Consider the following 24,562-nt stretch of genomic DNA (forward strand, 5'->3'; position numbering starts at 1 on the left):
CAATGGAACATTTTTAATAATGATAATCTCATAATTAGCCTATAGCCCCTTGTAGATCTTACTTTGGTTAATTGCACATTCCATTTCTTGTATATCATAAGCCTTTCCTTATTACTTTCAATATAGAGAAAATTTTTGGACTAATCCATTAATTTCTACATATTAATAATGAAGCTATTCCTGCATATTTTATTATTATTAAATATCCTGAATATTATAATTCCAATATTAGATAATTGAAAAAAATAAAAGATGCCAGTTATTCTATTCTCTGGTTGTAGACAGATTTGCCATTAATTAAAAAATATGAATTTTCAGTATTCCCAAAAAATATATTTACATTTTCTAATTATCTAATTAATTGAATATTTTTAAAAAAGATTACTATGTTTTTACATCCAAAATAAGATCAATTCTTTAAGGCCAGTTGCTTCAGCATGGCGTGCAAATCATTCAGTCCCAAATCTCCAAAAATAGATTCTGATTGAGTAATGTTTTATAATCCAATATATTCTTCCACAAAAGTCTTACAGAAATTAAACACCACGTGTGAGAAACGAATAACATGAATATAAGGAAGTTTTATTAAATTTTTAAAAATTTCATTAAGACAATCATCATTAAGTTGATCCGTTATGTTATTCAATACTTTAAAGTCAAAAGCCGATGAGGAGGAGGATGAGACTTTGAGTCTTAATTCAAAATCTTTTGAAAAATTTTTGGATATGTTCAAATGTTTTTACATTTTTAAATTGAAAGAAATAATATAAATAAGAAAATTTAAATAAATAAAAAAATCTCAATGTTGTAGGATGATTACAATTTAACTTGAATACATATCATTTTTATGGATGAAAACTCAGAATAACTTAGATTAAATACAGTATACTCTATTAAATATCAGTTTATCAGTTTTTCCATAATAACTTAAAAGTTGATTTAAATTTCAATATATTTTAGTTAGTTTATTGAATATTAAATCAATGACTTCATTAGGTGTATTCTTTAGTCTGTTAATCTTTATTTCAAGATTCTGGACTAATATCCTCTAAATAAAGGCACTGATGTTGCAAGCATACATATGTACTTTTGATAGATTAATAAATTCATTGTGTAGATTAATCCATACAAAATGTTAAATTCATTGTATATATAAATATATATAAGTCCCTTTAATGCAATGATCTTCAATTTCATAATAAAATTAAAAGTAGTTCATTGTGTTTGATAGATTCGGACTGGGCCTATTTCAAAAATATAATAAGCACAAATGACCATAATATAGAAATGTTCTGAGATAATATGTTTTATCTCCTTTTTTGCAATGTCTTTTTCCCAATAAGCTGTCCAAGAAAATATGAAAACTGGAATTTGCTGCAACTTTAAATAAGTTGATATATAAATGATCATAATGAATTCAGCTCTACAACATTGTACTCCCATTTTGGAATAATATGTGTTGAAGGTTCATAGTGAACTTGATGCTAAACTATTTGAAATAATTTGTGTTTCAATAGTGAGTAAGGGCCTACTAGAAAATATATGGGTGTATATTTCTTGTTCCATAATGATGTATGTTTGATAATGGTGTATATATAATGATAAGTGTTATTATCCTCCTGATATTTAGCCAGTAAAGCTTCATGTAAATAGATGAAATTAGTGATTATAAATCTTAATACAACGAAATCTTATCAAGCATCTCGATATTTGAAAGTATTTATTTTGAGTTTACTATTAATGGGTCTGTTCAGTATATTTATATTACTAGGGTTTCATGATGATTTAAGATGTAGATTATCTTAATCTCCCCTAAGCCCTATGAAATTTTAGATGAACCTGTCGGAACTATATTATTAAAAGCCTGTCTAAGCTTTTCTAAGCCTACAAATATGCCAAAATTAGAAAAATTCAACCAAAACAAGTTATTTCAGAAAACTTTGCCACCGTTAGGATTATTAGAAAGAAACCATTTTGTGGCGCAATAAGACAGGTTTGAAAATTCTGATGATAAATAACGAACCAATGATTAACTGTAATAATACAGTAGATGTCTCGTGCCAATTACTGGTACAAGACCCATAAATAACTGTATATAAATCTGACAAAAAAAAAAATTCAACTATTAGCTGTACGTATTTTCAGGGCCGGAATTATGATAAATGTTGGTCAGTATCTAAATAAGGTAATAAATTTTCAATGTGAAAATCCAAATAGAAAAGATCTACGATATTACGCTTGCGGCCTCTTTATGTGCGTTTTTAAATAATTTTTTTTTTAAAAAAAATGGGTTTATGAGACAATTATTTTAGTCGTCATATTCTTTTTTGATATTATCATAAGTACTATGGGCCCTTTATGATAAAATAAATCTTAATTCTTTTAGTAATATATTAATTTTCTGGACAACCTTTATGTAAATTTTATGAGAATATCATTATGAGAGAATATTTCGCAATTGTCACATATATATTTTTACAAATAAACTATTCCCTAATTGACTTGTTATTTATTACATGAATTTATTGTTATTAAGTACATTTAATTTTAAAAACCAATTAGCGTTTATGAAAATGAAGTATATTAAATTCAAACTCCTTGTTGTACTTCTAGAAACCATCAGAATACAATATTATATCAGAATATTATAAATCAAAAAATTTAATCTTCATAACCTATATTAAAAATTTTGTAATTAATAATTTTTGCAAGGGAATTTGTTTCGATATTACGTGGAAATTGATCTACATAATATACTTGTATATGTAAATCGATTTTCGAATTGTGTAGTCGAATTAAAAAAAAAAAAAATAGATTTTCTATATCTCTATTACTAATAATTTTTATCTCTTCAATTTGTAATTCGTACAAGATAAGGTACAAATCGATCATCCAACTTGCCCCTGAATGTTTATCGCAGATCATCACGGAAATTTGATATTTTTTCATGTGATATTAACAAATTTTTTTTTTTTTTTTTTTTTACAAAATTTTTTTCATATATATATAAAATACGAACAAATTATTGATTTTTTCTCTACGGTACAATGGATCTCATTTTATCCGTACTTAGTTGTGCTTTAATCCTAGGTAAAGTATAAAATATTGGAAAGAAATTCACTATTTACATTATATTTAACTTAGGTTTTAACTTTATTTTCTATTCGCGTATATATAGCATTTAAAATTCCGCTAGTCATTCTTGCATATTTTACGTTTTACTTCTTTAAAAAAGGACATAAATCACCAAATTTATTTCAACGTATATCAGCGACCATCTTCAAAACTTTTCAATTATATTTACCCCTATGGCTGATAAGAAAATTATATAACTCATGTGGAACATTGAAAATAATCTCTCATGAACAAAAAAAGCATTGGGTAAAGAAATTGGATGCAAGTAATGAAAAAAACGGATGGGAAGGATATTTAATTGCTGATGATGTTGAACATTCAGAAATAGGAAAGGATGTTGATATGATTATTTTATACGCTCATGGTAAGTAGAAAGGAAAGTTTTGGTTAAAACTATTTGATTTGTTGCTACACTTTTGTTTCAATATAATAGGTGGAGGATACGTTTGCGGTAACGCTTTAATATTCTTATCTACGTTCATCGATTGGATTAAAGCATGGAAATTAAGTTATGGTGCTAGAACACAAATCTTGTCTCTAGAATACAGTAAGCTAATTAAATATTTTAAATATAGTTGTTTTATTAGCGTACGGTTATAATGAATATTTTAAAATTTAATTTTATAGGATTAGCTCCTGAGTATTCATTCCCAGCTTCTAGAGAAAATTTGGTGGCGTGCTATCAATGGCTTGTTAATGAAAAGAAAATTAGCCCATCTAAAATTACTTTTGGTACGTGATTTTATAATTTATTCAAAACTGATATTATATTTAAAACATTTAAAACGATTATATTCAAAAGTAAAATTTTTTTAGCTGGTGATAGTGCGGGTGGAAATTTGGTTGTAACTAGTGCTATACATCTTGTCAATCAATTACACGTAGTTCCTCCAGCCGCTCTTCTTTTAATATCTCCTTGCGTAAACGTGAGTGAATTATCTAAATTATTATTTTTCTTATTCCAATTCAATATTTTATTAAAAATTTATTTAATAACTTTACGTGATCTGTTTTAATTATAAGTACAAAAGATCTAATACAACACTTTTCGATTTTTTCAGGGATTAACAAGTGCCCAATCGTTTATCAGCAATGATTCATTTGATTGCATAAATATTACTTGGTTCCACCATTGTCTAGAATTGTATCTAGGCGACTCAAATCTTCCTCCAACTTGTCCAATGATTTCTCCTATATTCGAAAATAAACTTTCAGGCTTACCGAAAGTATGGGCTTGTGTAGGAAGTTATGAAGTCTTTTTAGACGACGTTAAATTATTTATTGAAAAACTATTGTCAAATAACGTAAAAGCAGAATTGACAATAGAAGATGCCAATATTCATGCTTACGCTGTGGAAAAACTATTAAGTAGAAATGGTGCTTATGATAATACCATCAAACGCATTGGAGAGTTTTTGTATGGTGAAAATATTAATTAAGTAATTTCAAGTCTTAAAAAATTTGCAACGTTGCAATGTGAAAAAGTAAATTAAGTATGTTTCATATGAATGATATCTTAAATTAAAAAAAAAAATATTTTTTTTACCATGTTCTCGAAAATATTCTTTAATAGTTGAATTTTTTTTTATATTTCTTAATGACTTGATTTTGTTTATAAAGAATAAAAAACTTTCCTTATCATCATTTCTTTCAATATGTTTTAAAAAAAACATTAAATTAGAAAGTGATTTTAAAATATCATTGAAATTATTTCACGTGCTGTCCTATGTCGGACGTAAATACCGAAATGAAATTCGAATGAGGGAAATCAATTTACATAATTTGTGACGGGACTGGTTAAGGTATCTCAAAAATCGGAAAATCAACTATGTCAAATTATCTAATAAGGTCCCGGCAGAGATGTGAAATGTCGTGTCATGTTCTCCAGACTTAAGAATTTTATTAACTTTTTAGTAATAAGTTCGATATGATATCTCACTTACAATTAAATATATGAATAAAAACAAATTGGTACAATTTGCATCCAAAAAAATTTTAATTTTAATCGACTAAAGGTTCTTGGTTAGTCGGTTTTTAGCCAACCTGTTAAAGTTTATTTTTGGTCGGTTCCGATCTTAAGTGAATTATTTATATTAAATCTTAATTGTATATAGTATATGTGAAAAATGATAATAATACCATTTTACTTCCGGTTCGATTTACTAAATCAATTAAAACCAATTTTTAATTTATACGTGATTAGGTTTATCAGTTTACAATTTAGTGGTAAAGTAACGTTTTAAATTTTGGGCATAATAAGTTCATGAAATCATATGTAAAAGCCGTGATTTATATCAATAAGAAGAAAAGAATAAGATAGAAATAATAATTATGCACATAGCGATAGCCTTATTTTGTCAAAACAAGTTTATTAAAGATAAATAATACACTTTTTTTTTAAGAAAAAAAATGGGTTTATATAATTCCAAAAATATATAAAAATATATAAACATATTTATATATTGATGGCTTATTTTGTCAACAATCAAATCAGAACAAGTTTATTATACATTTTAATAAAAAAAAATAGGTTTATAATTCCAAAAAATATAAAAAATATATAAAAGTATATAAATAATTCACAAAATCTTAGGATTCTAAACAAGCTTTTCTTTTCTTTTTTTTGTCCTTTATTAGTATTGAGATAATTACAAACGTAACTAATCCCAATATAGATGTTAATATATAATAAATACATCATATCAATAAAGTATCTATCTAATACATAATTATTGGCTATACCAAAAATAAAACCTAATTACAGTACAAAAGACTACTCTATTGAATACATTTACTCTTTATCACCATCAGTATCACTAAATTCCCTAGCACCCTGAGATTGCGCACTACGTTTTTTATTAGCGTTCAAAGTATCATTACCTGTTTCACCTTCTTTACCTTTGCCTTTAAATCCTTCTGTATTACCACTAATTTCCTTAATTCTATCACTAAATTCCTTATTCAATTTATCAAACTCTTTAACCGGATCCTTATTGTAAGTCGTTGAACCCATTCGACTATCCTTCCAATCAAAATACCAATTAGCGTTGTTAATTGAAGTCGTATGAGTTCTTCACGTTCTAGGCGATCCATCGCTACATATAATTTGATCCTGTGATTTCAATTGTAAATCTGTTCCTACTAAATCATCTTGCAAAACAAGCTTTTCTATTTTTTAAAAAAAATTTCAAAATTAATACTATATATAATAATTAAGTATTAATGTGATAACATCAGATATACTAAAAAAAGTAACTCACCATTATTTTGTATTTCAGTTTTTATCTCTGCAACTTTACACAATGAATTTTGGACTGTAGAATTTATGTCTGGTAAAGGTGACCTATTATTAAATTAATCACTATCATATTAGCTACATTAATATCTAACTTAATTATTCCTATTTATAATTCAAATTAATACCATTGAGCGTAATTAATATCAAGTTCAATTTCTCTTGAACTATACTCTAAGAAATATAAGAAATAAGAAATATATAACAATAAGTTTCAATTGAATTCTTAAATTATGTTTTGTACAATTTAACACATACCTTGTTTTATTGGAAACATTTCATTTAATGGTCTACTAGTATAAATCGCATTTGGGCATTGAATATTATTCACTGAATTCTGAGTAGTAGAATTTAATTCTGATAAAGATGACCTAAATATAAATATTTTTAAATTATTAATTGCATTAATGTCTGTTTTAATTATTTTGTAATTACATATTAATACCGTTTAACATTGTTAATATCAAACTCAAGATCTTTTGAAATATACTCTAAAATATAGAAAATGTAGGATAAATTTTGTATATTATTAATGCTTAAAAATAATTATAACGTTAAGTATTATAAATAAGATAAAAAAATTAATACCTTGTTTCTTATTAAAAGTTGATGATGATAAACTAATAGATAATGACTCTGAGTCAGAGATTAAAGGATTTAATAATCTGCTAGTATAAATAGCTCCAGGATGAGAGTTTACGGCAAATCTAGGATCAAGTTTGTTTATCTTTATTAATCCCAATCGTATTTTTTCAGCTTGATTAAATTCATCATCTTCCATATTTACAGCTTGATTAATATGTGAATGTAAAATATTTTTTATTGCACATCTCCATAAAGCAATGGTTTTACGAATTTCTTCTATACGAGGTCTTTTTAAAGGATCAGAATCCCAACATTTTTTCATTAAATTACTAAAACATTTAGGAGTATCATCTGTGATTTCAGGTCGTTTTCCATCAATAATTTTATAAATAAGATCAATGTCATGGTCAAAATCAGCAAAAGGTTTACAACCTATCGTTAATTCCCACATAATTATACCAAAACTATAAATATCTGATTCTTTTGAAAATTTGTTACCATCAAATATTTCTGGAGCGATATAAGGTATTACTCCATATATTTCATTATTTGATGAAGTAACATTTGCAGGCTGTGATAATCCTAAATCTCCAATGTGCCATTTTTCATCAACTAATAATATATTTCCACTATGTAAATCTCTATGTATAAAATTCTCTTTATGAATGCAATCAACTCTAAAAATAAAGTAAACAACTTTGATAGTTAGCCAACCTAATATTAATTGACGAGCACAAATTAAATAAATATAATAATCACCCCCTTGAAATTTCCAGTAAAATAGTTAATTTATCTTTCCATGTAATATTTTTAAAATTGTTTTGTAAATAATTATGCAAATCTCCTCCATCTGCATATTGCATTATTATCATATGATCTTTTGTATTAGGATCTTGTGTAATACCATAATATTTAATAATATGTTCAAATCTATTATGATATTGAATAAATGATTTTAACTAACATAAATTATAAGGTAGTTATTGGTTAATTTATTAAATAATAGAAATAAAAGATTAACTTTTTATATATTTACCTCATTAATAAAATATTTACTGATATTCTGTGATTTCAAAAATTTTTTTACAGCAACAATTTTTCCATTAGGTGATGAATTTATTTTCCAAACTGCTTTATAAATTATACCAAATCCTCCCTCTGCAATTCTTTTAAAATCTTTAGTTTTGGAATATTCAATCACTTTTATATTTTTCCGACTCGTCTCAATTCTATTTTTAATAAAATCATATATTTTTAATGGGTCATTGTCTTTATAAGTATTATTCATAAATTTAGAAATTTCATCATTAGTATCAATAGTAGAATTAAGAATTTCATCTATATTATGATTTCCATTGATACTAATAGGTTTCACTTTTTTGCATTTTATACATTGAGATTGGTTTGTAAATCCAAAAATAATATTTGTTGTTAAACAATATCTACATCCATTATAAATTATAAAGCAATGTGAACACCATTTTTGACTGTCAGATTTATATTTTAACTTCTGCCTACAAACTATACAATCACTAAAAGTATCCCACCAAGGTAAATAAAGTATTGGAATATTTTTTTTGGTTAAGGTTGATTCTGTATATCCAGAAGAAACTGAATAGCAATCCAAACACATGAAAGAAATTTGGTGATTAATTAATTTTCCACACTTACAACTTTCACTTTGAATTACCTTACTTTGTTCATTTATATCAAATGAATGATGTGTAATAATCTGTTTAAAGTATGAAATTTCAGAACAAATAATGCACCATTCTTGTATATTTTTTGTACAAACCCCCAAATTTCTCAGTTTATCATGTTCAGTACATTGAGTATTACTTGTGAATATATGTACATCTACCGTATTTTGAGTTGTAAACTTTGCAAACTTAATGTACCAATGTAAGCAATATTTGCAATATTTTTGTTTAAACAGAAGTGTTAATGAATATTCATTTCTACATTGATGACATATATTCTCATTATTATTAAAAGGAATGAATATGATTGGAATAGAAAAATTTTCTTTACTTTCTAAATTTGAATGGGAAATATATTTTAGGTCAATATAATTAAGCTTACTTATAAATCCATATAATTTTAATAAGTTAGAATTTTTATCATTAACATATTTAACAATCCGATCGTGATTAACAGCATTCATTTTTGTAGAAACAATAAAATTTTCCATAATATTTTTAGTATCAATAGTTATAAATGATCTTCTTTTACATTTTTTACATTTAGATTGATTTGTAAATCCAAAAACAATATTCGTTGTTAAGCAATATCTACATCCAATATAAATTGTAAAACAATTTGAACACCATTTTTGACAATCATCTGATGCCTCAGAGGGTATATCATTTAAGATATGTTTACAAACAATACACTGCTCAATATTATACCACAATGATAAATAAAGAATTAAAATAACTTTTTCAGTTAAAGTAGATTCTATCCATTCAAAAGAGATTAAATAACATTTTGAACACAAACTAAACTCAGTATTGATTGATAAATTTTGCCGACCACATAGTGTACAATCCTTTACATATTTAATTATTTCATTTTGTCTTTCATAATAATAATTCATATCAAATGAATATTTTGTAACTATTTGCTTAAAATATAAAATCTCAGAACAGTTCATACACCATTCTTGAATATTTTGTGTATATGATTCAATATTTTTTGATTCATGTTTAATACAATGAGAATTACTAGAATTATTTATATGCACATCTAAACATACATTTTTGTCACTTAAGTCCTTGTGATACCAATACAAACAATATTTGCAATATTTTTGTTCAAATAAGATTGTTAAAGAATAATTAAGTCCACAATAGTTACACCTATCCATATTATTACTAAAGGAAATAAATCGAATTTGTCCATTTTCTTTAATAGGATAAGAACGATTATCCGGATTTTGGTATTGTTTGGATAATTTGATATTAGACATATACCTATATACTGTATTCACCAAATCTGATTCTTGTTTAATATTATTCATCCGATTAACAAGATTATTCATTTTAATAATATCAAAATTGTCTAAATTATACTCAATGCATGTAACGTTGATATTAATAACTCTTTTACATTTTCTACATTTAGATTGTTTTGTAATTCCAAAAATAATATTTGTTGTCAAACAATATCTACACCCTGTGTAAATTACATAACAATGTGAACACCATTTTTGACAGTCAGATTTATATTCTAAATTCATTTTACAAGCCAAAGTACAAATACTTGAATTATCCCACCAAGGTAAATAAACAATTGGAATAAGTTTTTTGTCCAAAGTTGATTCTATCCATTCAGAAGAAGTAAAATAGCAATTTGGACATAAATCAAATAAATTATTGTAATCTTTCTTATATTCACATAATTTACATTTAGTTTCTTTAACTATATTCCATTTATTTTTATTCATTTCATTATTTTCAAGAAAATTAAAGTGATCAAATAATATTATGTCTTTTGTAATTATTTGCTTAAAACATAAAATATTAGAATAACCATTGCACCATTCTTGAATAGTTTGTGTATCTTGAACTTTATTTCTTATGACATCCAAATATATATTGTTGTCAGTCAGTTTCTTAGCATAATCAAATAAGCAATTTTCACAAAATCTTTGACAAAATAGTGTCTGAGAATAAAAACTTTTACAGTAAGCACAAACAAACGTATCGTTATCGAAAGGAATGAACAAAATTGGCACAGGACTGGATTTTAATCTTGGTGTACGATTGAAAGAGTTTTTATCGTTAGTACTTATAAGTTCCATGATATAGTTTATTTTATTGAATAATGAAGGAAGAAAATTTTGAAAAATTAAAAATTATGAAGATATTTATAATAGAATTTCGGAAAAATATCTCCGTAAAGAATTCCTCCTCAGAATTCCATGATGTATCAGGTATTTAAATAAGGAAATGATCTGCAGTAAGTAAGAATTTTTTTTTGCCGATTATTTTTGAATACTGTGAATACTGTAAATAATTTTTATTTCTGACAATTTAATTTAAATTATTGCAAGAGATTATCATAATCATGTGTTAATCATATTACGCTCATTAATTTTATTATGATATTAAGTGAATTATTTACATTTCATAGTTAAATTTCTCGAAATGCATTATAAATCAAAAATCCAGGATGTCGATCATCCGGACTGAAGATAGTTTTTGAACGTAGCTTAATGCCGTAATATACCTAGTAAATTTATTAATTATGAGGCGTAGTATTATATTTAGAATTAGTGTATAAATTTTAGTATTTAAAATTGTATGACGTTACAAATGCGTCCTACGGATTTGTTTATAGGTGAAGATCAATGATCGACATATTGAATAAGATCCAAAAAATAACGTATAACTTGAAATTATTGAACGGGAACTATTGAGATATGAAAAGATACAAAAAGGGATTAAATTTGACTTGATAAAATTTCGGGTTACGAATTTTCAAATTACGAAATTTAGAAATTACAAAATTTAAGTTACAAATTTTGAGATTATAAACTGAGATTATAAACTGAGGTTATAAGCTGAGGTTATGAATTTAGGTTATGAATTTTGGAAAATTGTTTGAATATTTACTTTAAGGATACGAATTTGGAGATTTAATTGAATATTGGGATATTATTTTATTTATTAGTATTGTTAAACCAAGCATATATTGTATTTATTTATATTATTTTATATTATTAATAAAGTATTACTTTGTTAAGTCCTAAGGTGGCAAATTTATTGTTGTACGGGCCTTAATAGTAAATTGATAAAGCACCGGACGATCATCGTAATAAAAAATTTGTCTTCATCAAAAAATTTGTCCCATGAGAAGAAAAAACGAAAAAAAAATATTTATAAAATATTGAACTCAATTTATAAAAATGCCTACATACATTTAGAAGTACTGTGTAATCATATCAAATATATTCGTCACTATCCGTATTGTAGAAAATAGGAAATAGGTTGCGGGAATATTTGTCAATAGAAAACATCAATTCTTCAGTACTACTTAACTTAAAAATCTATCTTACGACAATCACACTCCAATGTTTATATTAAGACCACATAATAATCTATTGGTAATAATTTATATTCGCAACTCTTTAAATCTGATTAATTAACTTTTTTTAACAAATAAAATATTAGTAAGTTTAATTAGAAACATTTTTTTTTTTTTTATGAAAAATAATCATTTTAATTGGTTACTTAAACGACTATGATACGCTCTACTTTTTTCTTGCTAATGACGTAACAAATTACTGTACGTGTAATAACAATTTACTCCATATTTTATGGAACAACAAAAAGTAAAAGTTTTGTTCCAATTAAAATTGTTGTATTATAATTTCTATAATTTCTTTCAATAATACCATTTACATTAAACTTTAAACTTTTATTCATTCAATCCATCTTTGATCACCGAAATTATCATGCATCACGTTGAATGATTATCCTTTCTATTTTATTAAATTGAAAGACACTGATATGCCAGATTGTGCCGTTAGAGAATGAAGCATGGCAACGAAACAATTTCATATCATGCAATTAATAATTATTTACTATTAATGGGTAAGTATTATAGTATTCATTTTATCACTAGTACATGAAAATGGATTATTTTAATACGAAAGGAAATTTTGTGTAACTCTACAGGCACGTAAAGTATTAACGGGTAAGTTCGATGGTTGTTGTCATAATTAACTTCATTATTTAGCTGATATTATTAACAACGAGCTTTAAATTGTAAATTCGAATATAAGAATTTTCACCAATATTTAATGAAAAAAAAAAAGATAATAATAATAATAATAAAATTGTTTAATCTAATTAATAGTCTATTCAATGTATCTCAACTTCTACTTAACTCACCGACTGGAGAAATTGGGTCTTAATTATTTTTCATTCATTAGCCAAAATTGTAAATATAACATGATCTAGTCAATTTAAAAATCATTCATAATTATTAAAAAGTACCATAATAAACTTTTCTACCCTAATTTTTTTATATGAGACTGTGTCCAACCCATTGTCCCACATACTTTACGACATTACTCCAAAATTTAGGAAGAACTTCTTCTATTAACCGATATGATTAACGTAGCGAAAATATACATGCGTTATATCATATCTTTATATTCTATACCAGTATACTAGCACCTTATAAATTTGTTTCATCAAATAACTCCTTTCTCTTTTTTTCTTGATTAATAACTACAAAAATAATTTAAAATTATTTATAATATATGAGAAATTATAAACATTAAATAAATAATGTAAATTACCTAAATGGTACTTGAAATCTTAAAACATTTTTATTTTAATAATTTTTATAGAAAATTGTATTTCTTTCATTCCAATATCTATTACACAGATTACACAGATTTAAGATAGCTAAATTTATTTTCCTTGAAAAATTATAAATTCAAATAAAAGATTTTTTTACATTACACAACTTTCCAGTAAATTCACTCTGCAAGCGTAGTTGACGTTGTCTTCTATTTTTCTCTAATAAATTGTTTCTACATCAGTTGAGTATTTGATAATAGCATTGCGTAATCAAATACAAGTTTACATTTTTAGAGTTTGAGCAAACAGTCTATTATTTAGCTGAGTAAAAGTTCTAAATAGGTTTGGTGAACTTTGGTTGTTGTGTGTAAACCTCAAAACATGGTTTAAAATATCAAACAAATATTTTAATTTACCATTAATACTGTTAGACTTAATTATTATTTTTTTTTTCAAAAAAAAAAAAAAAATTGCCACTTCTTGGCAAAATTTAGAAATTCGCTCCTTGATCAAGATGCAATAAAAGTGGATAAAGCAAAATTTTAACTCTGTGTATCTATTTGTATAAATACTATTTTTCAATAATTTTAATAAATTTAACAAAAAATAAAACATACTTTTAAAAATAAGCCCACTCACTGTATCCAAAAGTACACTAGTTAATTTTTTTTTTTATTTTGATACTAGCAGTTTCCTGTTGCTTCGCACCGGGAGTAGTAGTATTACTATATAATATTAAATTTTTAGTCACAATTAGAAGCTCACTTTGATTAATAATTAGATTATGAGAGTAATAAAATATAAATTAATTTTAATAAAACAATATGCAGGTAAATATTGTTATGTATCCATATAATTAAAAACAATCTCATCAAAAAAAATATTTTTATGTGAATTTATTAGTCAGGAAATAATATTGAAAAATTAATCTCAATAAACAAAAAAAGTTCTCATTACAAAATTATTAATATTGTTATGTATCTATATAATTAAAAACAAACTAACTAAAAAAAAATTGTTGATATTAAAAAAAAAATTTTTACACGAATTTATTAGTCAGAACTCAGAAGCAATATCATTGACAAAAAAATCTCATCAACATCAAAAAATTTGTAGGACATAGTTCTAATTTGATTATAGTTTGATCCGATCTAAACTAAAAAAGAATAGTAATATTCTTTTGGGTTAAAAAAAATTCCAAAAATTTTGATAAATTCCGATTAAAAAAAATCCAATAAAAATATAATAAAAAAAAGAATAAGAAAAAATTTTGGTTAAAGTTAGTAACCGAAGGGATAAAAAAATTAATAAAAAAGACTAAAAAGGTAGTTTCAGTTTTTTACGGTAAAATCCGAAAATAAAAAAAAATTATTATTGTCTATCTAATAGAAAGGGTTAGTTGTGGTAACTAAGAGAGTGGTAATAACCGCAATTAAAATACTTTTTTTTTGTTAGTATTAATTTATTAGAATAAAAAAAATTCCAGTTAAAATTTTAATTAACCGGAAATGTATCAGTTTGAAGATTTTCTTAATTATGATGATTTAATAAATACGAAATAGATCGGGCGCAAGAATATCACACTTTCAATGTTACACAATACAAATTATTTATATGGGTAATCTAAATATGATAAAATTTTTTTAATTTAACTATTATAGATTAAGTATATGCCGATCATTTTCAAGTTGGTTTTAATGAAAAATAAAAGTGATATTTAAAACTATCTTTGCTGTTCTTTGTCATTCTAAGTAAATTTGCAAAGTAGCTAAACATAGTCTTAATGACTTTTAAAAATTTATATATTTATTATGTAATAAGAAAATTTTCTCTATTTTGTGATTTTTGTTACGTAACAATGATTGACATGCAAAATTTGTTTTGTCATACATGCAATATTTGTGATCAACATTTTGTATACAATGCATTTTGAATAAATATTATTACCATATTTATCTTTACTAATAGGGCGTTTAATATAAATAATAAAAAAAAAGAAAAAAAGTTATTTCTTTATCTTCCCCAATTAAGAAGAATTTGATATAGTAATGGATCAATGTATCGACAAAGGTAATTATATAGCAGAATATATAATATAAAATTAGAAGTTAATAGGTTATCTTATAATTAAATAAAATTAATAATAACAGATAATGAAATTAATTATTATTTTTATTATATTCTTATGTAACTAAATAATTTATTTAATGATTAATAATACCATAGATTGTAAGTTATCAGTTACTTAAATTTTTAGTTTTTTTACTTTATTTATATTCAAATAACTAAATACTTTGTTTAAATAATTTTTTAATACTACAGCTAGTAAGTTACAATACTTAATAATATTGTATTTAATATTACATTTATTTATTAATATTTTAATATAACTTAACTAATTATATTTTTAATTTAAATAAATAGATTGTAAGTGATATTTTAATTTATAGTAAATAGTATTTTTCTATTATATTTATATCTAACTAATTAATAATTGATAATACTACAGGGTGTAAGCTATATGATATCTATATTTCTATATTATATAGTAATTTAAGCTAACTCAATTCTTTATTTAAAAATTATTTTGCAATTTCTTTTAGTGGGTAAGTTATTTATTTAATTCTATTATTACTTATTGCTATAATAAACTAACTAAATTCTTTATTTAATAGATGGTAAGTTATAAATTAATTAACTAATTCTATTATTACTTATGGACATATATTTACATATAATTTAAACTAACTAAATTAAAAATTATTTAAATAATATAGGATGTAAGTTATTTATTCTATTATTTATTGTTATAAGATTTGCATATAATTTAAACCAACTAAATTCTTTATTTAAAAATTATTTAAATAATATAGGGAGTAAGTTATTTATTTAATTCTATTATTACTTATTGTTATAATATTTACATATAATTTAAACTAACTAAATTCTTTATTTAAAAATTATTTTAATAATATAGGTAGTAAGTTATTTATTTAATACTATTATTACTTATTGTTATAATATCTACATATAATTTAAACTAACTAAATTCTTTATTTAAAAAATTATTTTATAGAAGGTAAATTAATTATTTAATTCTATTATTACTTATTGTTATACTAATATTTACATATATTTAAACTAACTAAATTCCTTATTTAAAAAATTTCTTTTAGCTAGTAAGTTATAAGTTATTTATTCAATTCTACTATTACTTATTGTTGTAATATTTAAATATAATTCATATTAACTAAATTCTTTATTCAAAAAAATTATTTTGTAATTTCTTTTAGTGGGTAAGTTGTTACTTATTATTATAATATTTACATATAATTTAAACTAACTAAATTTTTTATTTAATAGATCGTAAGTTATAAGTTATTTATTTAATTCCATTATTACATATTGTTATAATATTTACATATAATTTTAACTAAATTCTTTATTTATAGCTCGTAAGTTATAAGTCATTTATTTATTTCCATTATTACTTATTTTTATAATATTTACGCATAATTTAAACTAACTAAATTCTTTATTTAATAGATCGTAAGTTATAAGCCATTTATTTAATTCTATTATTACTTACTATTTTTATAATATTTACATATAATTTAAACTAATTAAATTCTTTATTTGGAAAATTATTTTGTGATTCTATTAGTTAGTAAGTTATAAGTTATTTGTTTAATTCTATTATTACTAATTGTTATAATATTTATATATAATTTAAATTAACTAAATTCTTTATTTAAAAAATTATTTTGTAATTTCCTTTAGTGGGTAAGTTATTTATGTAATTCTATTATTACTTAATTGTTATAATACTTACATGTAATTTAAACTAACTAAATTCTTTATTTACAAAATTATTTAAATAATATAGAGTGTAAGTTATTTACTTAATTCTATTATTACTTATTGTTGTAATAATTACATATAATTTAAACTAACTAAATTTTTATTTAATAGCCCGTAAGTTATAAGTTATTTGTTTAATTCTATTACTACTTGTTTTTATAATATTTATATATAATTTAGCTAATTAAATTCTTTATTTAAAAATTATTTTGTGATTTTTTTTAGTTAGTAAGTTATAAGTTATTTACTTAATTCTATTATTATTTATTATAATATTTACATATAATTTAAACTAACTAAATAAAAATTATTTAAATAATACAGGGTGTAAGTTATTTATTTGATTCTATTATTACTTATGGTTATAATATTTACATATATAATTTAAACTAACTAAATTATTTAATAGATCGTAAGTTATAAGTTATTTACTTAATTCTATCATTACTTATTGTTATAATATTTACTTATAATTTAAACTGACTAAATTCTTTATTTAAAAAATTAACTAAATAATATAGGGTGTAAGTTGTTTATTTAATTATATTATTACTTATAATTACATATAATTGTAACTAACTAAATTCTTTATTTAAAAAATTATTTAAATAATATAGGGTGTAAGTTATTTATTTAATTCTATCATTACTTATTTTTATAATATTTTAAACTAACTAAATTTCTTATTTAATAGGTCGTAAGTTATAAGTTATTTTTAATTCCATTATTACTTATCGTTGTAATATTTATATAAAATTTAAACTGGCTAAATTTTTTATTTTAATAGATAGTAAGTTATAAGTTGTTTATTTAATTCTATTATTGTTATAATATTTACATATAATTTAAACTAATTAAATTCTTTATTGAAAAAATTACTATTTATATAGAGTGTAAGTTATTTACTAAATTCTATTATTATTTATTGTTGTAATATTTATATAATTAAACTAACTAAATTCTTTATTATTTTGTAACTTTTTTTTAGTGGGTAAGTTATTTATTTAATTCTATTATTACTTATTGTCATAATATTTACATATAATTTAAACTAACTAAATTCTTTATTTAATTTGTAATTTCTTTTAGCTGGTAAGTTATTTATTTAATCTATTATTATTACTTATTGTTATAATATTTACATATAATTTAAACTGACTAAATTTTTTGTTTAAAAAATTATTTTGTAATTTCTTTTAGTTGGTAAGCTGTTTATCTAATTTTATTATTACTTATTGTTATAAATATTTACATATAATTTAAATTTAACTAAATTCTTTATTTAATAGATGGTAAGTTATTTACTTAATTATATTATTACTCATTGTTATATTATTTACGAATAATTTAAACTAACTAAATTCTTTATTTAAAAAATTATCTAAATAATATAGAGAGTAAGTTATTTATTTAATTCTATTATTGTCATAGTAATATTTACATATAATTTAAACTTAATTAAATTCTTATTTAAAAAATTACTTAAATAATATAGAAAGTAAGTTATTTATTTAGCTCTATTATTACTTATTGTTATAATATTTATATATAGTTTAAACTAACTAAATTCTTTATTTAAATAATATAGAAAGTAAGTTACTTATTTAATTCTATTATTACTTATTGTTATAATATTTACATATAATTTAAACTAATAAATTTCTTTAAAATTATTTAAATAATATAGAGAGTAAGTTATTTATTTAATTCTATTATTACATATTGTTATAATATTTACATTTTAAATTAACTAAATTCTTTATTTAATAGATCGTAAGTTATAGGTTATTTATTTTATTCTATTATTACTTACAATATTTATATAATTTAACTAAATTTTTTATTTAAAAAATATAGCTCGTAAGTTATTTGTTTAATTCTATTATTACTTATTGTTATAATATTTACATAATATCTAAACTAACTAAATTCTTTATTTAACAAATTATTTAAATAATGTAGCTCGTAAGTTATTTATTTAATTCTATTATTACTTATTGTTATAATGTTTACATATAATTTTAGACTAACTAAATTCTTTATTTAAATAATATATATAGCTCGTAAGTTATTTATTTAATTCTATTATTACTCATTGTTATAATAATTACATATAATTTAAACTAACTAAATTCTTTATTTAAAAAAATTATTTAAATAACATAGCTTGTAAGTTATTTGTTATTTCTATTGTTATATATTTTATATAATATTTATTTGTTAACTATTCTTTTATTTAAAAATTTCTATTACTTTAGTTGGTAAGTTGTGAAATATAACTTATTATTATAAATATTTATACAAAAACTAAGATATATATTATCTTAAATTCCTATTTAAATTTTAGAGTAAGTGTTAATTTTAATCTTAAATATTAGTTTAAATTTTATTATAAACTTTAATATAATTTTAATTATTTAAATTTATAGATTTGGAAAAAGTGGAAATGAAATCATAGATGAAATTATTCTTGAAAAAAAGTTAAGATGGATTCCTTATAATAAATTTAATAATATTGAATTTCTTGATGAAGGAGGATTTGGTATTATATACAAAGCTATTTGGTTAAATAATAATGGAAATAAAGAAGTAATTCTTAAATGTCACAAGAATTTAAATGATAATTTAGTTGAATTTTTAAATGAAGTATGATGTTATGTTATTTTTTTAATTTAAATTATAATTTATTTATATTAATATGTTTATTATTTTCTATAGTGGAAATATCATGGAAGCTGTTTAGATTCAAATGATATTATTCATTTTTATGGATTTACAAAAAATCCAGATACTTTGGAATATTTGGTAGTAATGGATTATGCAAACAAAGGTAATTTAAGAAGTAACTTAACAAGAATAATTGAAAGTGGTTGGGATCAAAAAGTTTTTATGCTGTATGGAATTATTTATGGACTTGGCTTTATACATGAACAAAATCTCATTCATTGTGATTTTCATGATGGCAATATTCTAAATCATAATGAGGATAAAATTTATATTAGTGATTTGGGATTATGTCAACCCATAAAATCATCTTTAGAAGAGTCTAAAATTTGTGGCGTTATACCATTTATGGCACCTGAAGTTTTAAGAGGCAAACCTTATACTCCAGCTAGCGATATATACAGTTTTTCTATGATTATGTGGGAATTTACATCTGGAGTACCACCATTTAATGATAGAGCACATGATATTCAACTTAGTTTAAGTATTTGTAGAGGTGAACGTCCTGAAATTATTGAAAATACTCCACAATGCTATGTAGATTTGATGAAAAAATGTTGGGATGGTGATCCATTAAAAAGGCCATCTTCTGGGAAAATTTTAGAAACTATTGAAAAATGGGTTTTATATCCTAAAGACAAGAAAATTGAAGATATTAACGAAGAATTAAAATGCAATATTATGGAATTTATAAATGCACCAATTGGGCATAATAATCTTGCTACTGAATCTCACTCACAAGCTTGCCATACAAGTCGCTTACTTAATTTTACTAGTAAACAATTGAATGAAATTCTTGAAAGTAAAAATTCACAAACTTATTATGCAACCCATTCTTCTACTGGTATAACTGAAGATTTGGATGATTGTATAATTGAAGATACAAGTAATTAGGTATGTAAAGTGTATATAATATAGCTAGTGTAATATAAAATAAATTAATTACAAATTAATTAATTTTATTTATTTATTATTTAGATATTAAAAAAATGAAAATTAACTAATTATTTGTGTTTTAAAAAAGATATAGTTTTTTTGTAATATTTGATATCATGCATTTAACAAAAATTGTTCTTCACTTTATTCTTTTTAGGTTTATTTAAACACTAAGGCTAGAGTAGTAAAATATTTAAAAGATTCTTAGTTTGTAATTTAAATAATTCCTTTTTTTTTTTATATTTTATCCAAATATTAAATACATGTATTCTCTCTTTGAATTATTTAAACACTAGGACTAGAGTAGTAAATATTTTACAAATTTCTTAGTTTGTAATTTAAATAAATCTTTTTTTTTCTACAAATTGTCAAATAACAAGTATATAAACCCATTTATACATAAATTAAAAATGAATAATGTAAAATTTTTTATACTTATTTCAATAGCTGATTGTATTTAATTATATTGTTGACTTATTTTTAATATTATTCAAATATTTTGGTCAATATAGGAATTACACCAAGGATGTCTACTGGATTATATAATGCATTAGTTATTTTTTTATTTTTTTTGATAAATCAAAGTCTGCTTGCTAACTTTATCCAATTTTGATGTACAAGTACATTTATGTATGCTAAAATAAATATATATTTTATTTATTGCTTAATGTAATCGAATTAAAAAAATCAATATACAGTAAACTATTATGTTATTAAATCTCAATAAATAATTTCCTCATTATGCAAACATTTTACAGCATTTACAAATTGAAGTGCTAATTTATATTTATCATTCCATTTGAGTTTATTAAAATTCTCTTTTAAATAGAATGTAATGATTCACAACAAGCATATTCCATAACCAAATAAATATTTGTTTTCCATTTTGAATTGGATAATATTTACATGGCAATTAACTTCTCATTGCATTTTTAACTATATTTGTATGATATTAGCAGTATACACATATAAATATTACAAACCATTTTTAATATTTTACCTTATTAACAATTTTGTTAATTGTTAAGTAAATTAAATAGAAATATTAAAGCTATAACAATATAAGAATTTTTACAATTTGTACAAATACATTTTAAACTAAAAGACTCAGTGAAATTGAATTGGATTAATTTGGGATGATGGTTATGGTTATTATCTATTGCTTTTAAGATGTTAGTTTTAATATTATTACTATACTTATTATAATAAATTAATCGAAATAACTTCACTAAAACACCATTGGTGCTCAACGACATAGTAGTATGTGTTTTCACAAAAACTATGGTCTAAATAAAGAAGTTGCTTTAATTAAAATTGCTTAACACCCTCAAAGATGGCCGAAAAAAAGATTTAATTAGTACTATTCTTATTTTTTATGCTACAAATATTGCAAAATAAAAAAATTAGGAAAATATAAGCAAAGTATATGCTTGCAGCTAAGGTTGAATCTCAACTGTTTTTTAAATAGTTGCAAAATTACAACTATATATAAGACTTAGAGTTGTGGTTGTGAATTATGAGTTGTAATTAGTAAGGCCTAGTTGCGACCACATTGCAGCATTAAGTACTATAATGTGAAATATAATTATTACATTAATTTTAACCAGTTTATTAATAATATATAATAAAAAGTTAAGGTAACAAATAAAAAATGCATAAATCATTTTTAAGCATAAATAGTTTAAAATAATACTTAATATTGTTAGCATGAATATCTTTATTATAGTATACAATCAATAATGGACTGTAACAATGGTGAGTATTTAAAATTTTATCAAAAAGTAAATAAAGTGTAAGATGGCCATCTAACTTTTATATATAGTATTGTTACTGAAATATATCGGCAAGTAAAGGTCGATGGTTGGTTAAAATAAGTCGTATAAACACCAGGTTATCAACGGGATTCTTACTCAATACTACTTATCAGGTATTATTCGTTAAAAATCGTCAAGATAAATACCTACAAAATACGATAATGATAACACACGTCGAGTAATAAATGAATAATATATCAAAACACACAGAAACAACAATTAACGATACGATGTATAACGGTTTTTATTAATAACATTATGAAGTGATAGGATTAAGGGTTTTACAACAAAGCGATAATAAATGATAAAAGTGATAGGAAAAGGATTTTTACTATAGCTGATAAAATACAATCTTCGGTAATGACTACTTTTATCAACGAGTTGGTGAAAGGTATTTATATCTATTCTCCATCTCTTTTTCCAACACCATCTATTATCATATCAAAATCTAATCTACCAATAGGTTATAAACACATAACGGAATATGTTTCATGGTAATATGGCTAATTACTATAATAGTGATAAAAATAACCATTATAAGCCCTCCTTTTGATAAGTTACGAATGACAAATTCTATCAGTTGATTATTATTAATCAAATTATCCTTCATTAACTCTTATTATAGATCTTATACATCAATATACATCAATAATCTTTAAAAAATACAATTATAGACAATAAATAAAATAATATAATATAATAATAATATAAACAATATTGTAATATATGATTATACATATGTAAAACTAATAATAAAAATAATAATAAAATTGATAAAATAAAGAATATTATCTATATGGCTAATTTAATGTACACAACCTGCGGTCATAAATCATTATGTAATGATAGAAATCGACATGGACACAAATTATATCGGATCGTCATATAAACATCGAATAACGTCGAACATCGGATGTGCATTTTATCGCGTAACAGTATATATAATAATTTTTAACTTACACTTTTGTATAAAGGGTTAAAATTTAATGATTATAAAATGATAAAACTATAATGCTCATTACTTTCTTTACTCACTGGTTCCTCTGGTTCTTTTATTTTAGGTTTGATTTCACTACAACTTTACGAAAAAAGAATGTCTGGAATTTGTCACCAGAACTGTTTGGAAATTGTCCAGTATACCTACAAAATGTCTGGAAAATGTCCGGAATTATGAAAAAATATGGTGTCCAGAATTTTTTGAAGTCCAGAATTTGTTCAGATATGAAAAATTCAGGACAATTTCAGATAGACAAAACTGGACAAATTCTGGACAACTTGACAAATTCTGGTAGTTAGATGAGAAAAAATTCCAGGCAATAAAAAATCAAAAAATGTAAAAAGCAAAAAACTGGTATTTAAAACCTGTGTGTATACTAAGTAAACTTAAAGAGCAAGCAAAAATACTATCTATGATGTTAATTTGAACTACTATAAACAGTTACCAGTTACTCAGTTAGGTATTTGTATAAAGGAATATATTATTGATATCATGACTTGCCGATCATTTCAGAGAAAATTTTTTTTCCAGACAAATTCCAAATCTGGACAAATTTCGGACAAAAATCAATGTCTGGAAAATGTTCCAAATCTTGCGCATTTTCGTATGTTTTCAGGTAGTGGTCCGATCATATTTTTGAAGAGTCATCTGGATTCAATCCGAATCTTTACAGCCAATCCGGATGATAATCCAGATCAATGGATTTATCCTTTATTTAGGATCCATCCGGATTAATCCCATCCGATTTTAAGGATCCATCCTTTATTTCGGATCTATTCGGATTTATCCTAATCCGAAATTTAATGGATGATCCGTATAAATGAATTTATTAATTAATTACTCCTATTATTTATAAAGTTTTCAAGTTTTCAACAAATAAATAATAAAATTGTTAATATAT

General features: G+C 22.8%; 3 protein-coding genes across 3 annotated transcripts; 2 read left to right on the plus strand and 1 right to left on the minus strand.

The window, feature by feature from the left end:
* Positions 1-3,039: 3,039 nt before the first annotated feature.
* On the plus strand, positions 3,040-4,812 carry OCT59_025509 (uncharacterized protein). The gene is made up of 6 exons (XM_025317174.2): positions 3,040-3,090; positions 3,179-3,499; positions 3,569-3,682; positions 3,763-3,867; positions 3,952-4,061; positions 4,197-4,812. The coding sequence occupies exons 1-6, from the start codon at positions 3,048-3,050 to the stop codon at positions 4,572-4,574; spliced, it is 1,071 nt and encodes a 356-aa protein (XP_025178830.1). The 5' UTR covers positions 3,040-3,047; the 3' UTR covers positions 4,575-4,812.
* Positions 4,813-5,926: 1,114 nt separating this feature from the next.
* OCT59_025510 (uncharacterized protein) lies at positions 5,927-10,817 on the minus strand (the record flags this gene model as incomplete). The annotated part of the gene is made up of 9 exons (XM_066138972.1): positions 5,927-6,152; positions 6,213-6,303; positions 6,396-6,478; positions 6,559-6,604; positions 6,689-6,801; positions 6,876-6,921; positions 7,019-7,302; positions 7,775-7,974; positions 8,052-10,817. The coding sequence occupies 9 exons, from the start codon at positions 10,815-10,817 to the stop codon at positions 5,927-5,929; spliced, it is 3,855 nt and encodes a 1,284-aa protein (XP_065992145.1).
* Positions 10,818-19,648: 8,831 nt separating this feature from the next.
* On the plus strand, positions 19,649-20,899 carry OCT59_025511 (uncharacterized protein; the record flags this gene model as incomplete). The annotated part of the gene is made up of 6 exons (XM_066138981.1): positions 19,649-19,670; positions 19,724-19,836; positions 19,909-20,020; positions 20,456-20,716; positions 20,802-20,808; positions 20,893-20,899. The coding sequence occupies 6 exons, from the start codon at positions 19,649-19,651 to the stop codon at positions 20,897-20,899; spliced, it is 522 nt and encodes a 173-aa protein (XP_065992146.1).
* Between the last annotated feature and the right edge of the window lie 3,663 nt (positions 20,900-24,562).

Source organism: Rhizophagus irregularis, chromosome 5, assembly GCF_026210795.1.
Source record: "Rhizophagus irregularis chromosome 5, complete sequence".
In the NCBI taxonomy this organism is placed as follows: domain Eukaryota; kingdom Fungi; phylum Glomeromycota; class Glomeromycetes; order Glomerales; family Glomeraceae; genus Rhizophagus; species Rhizophagus irregularis.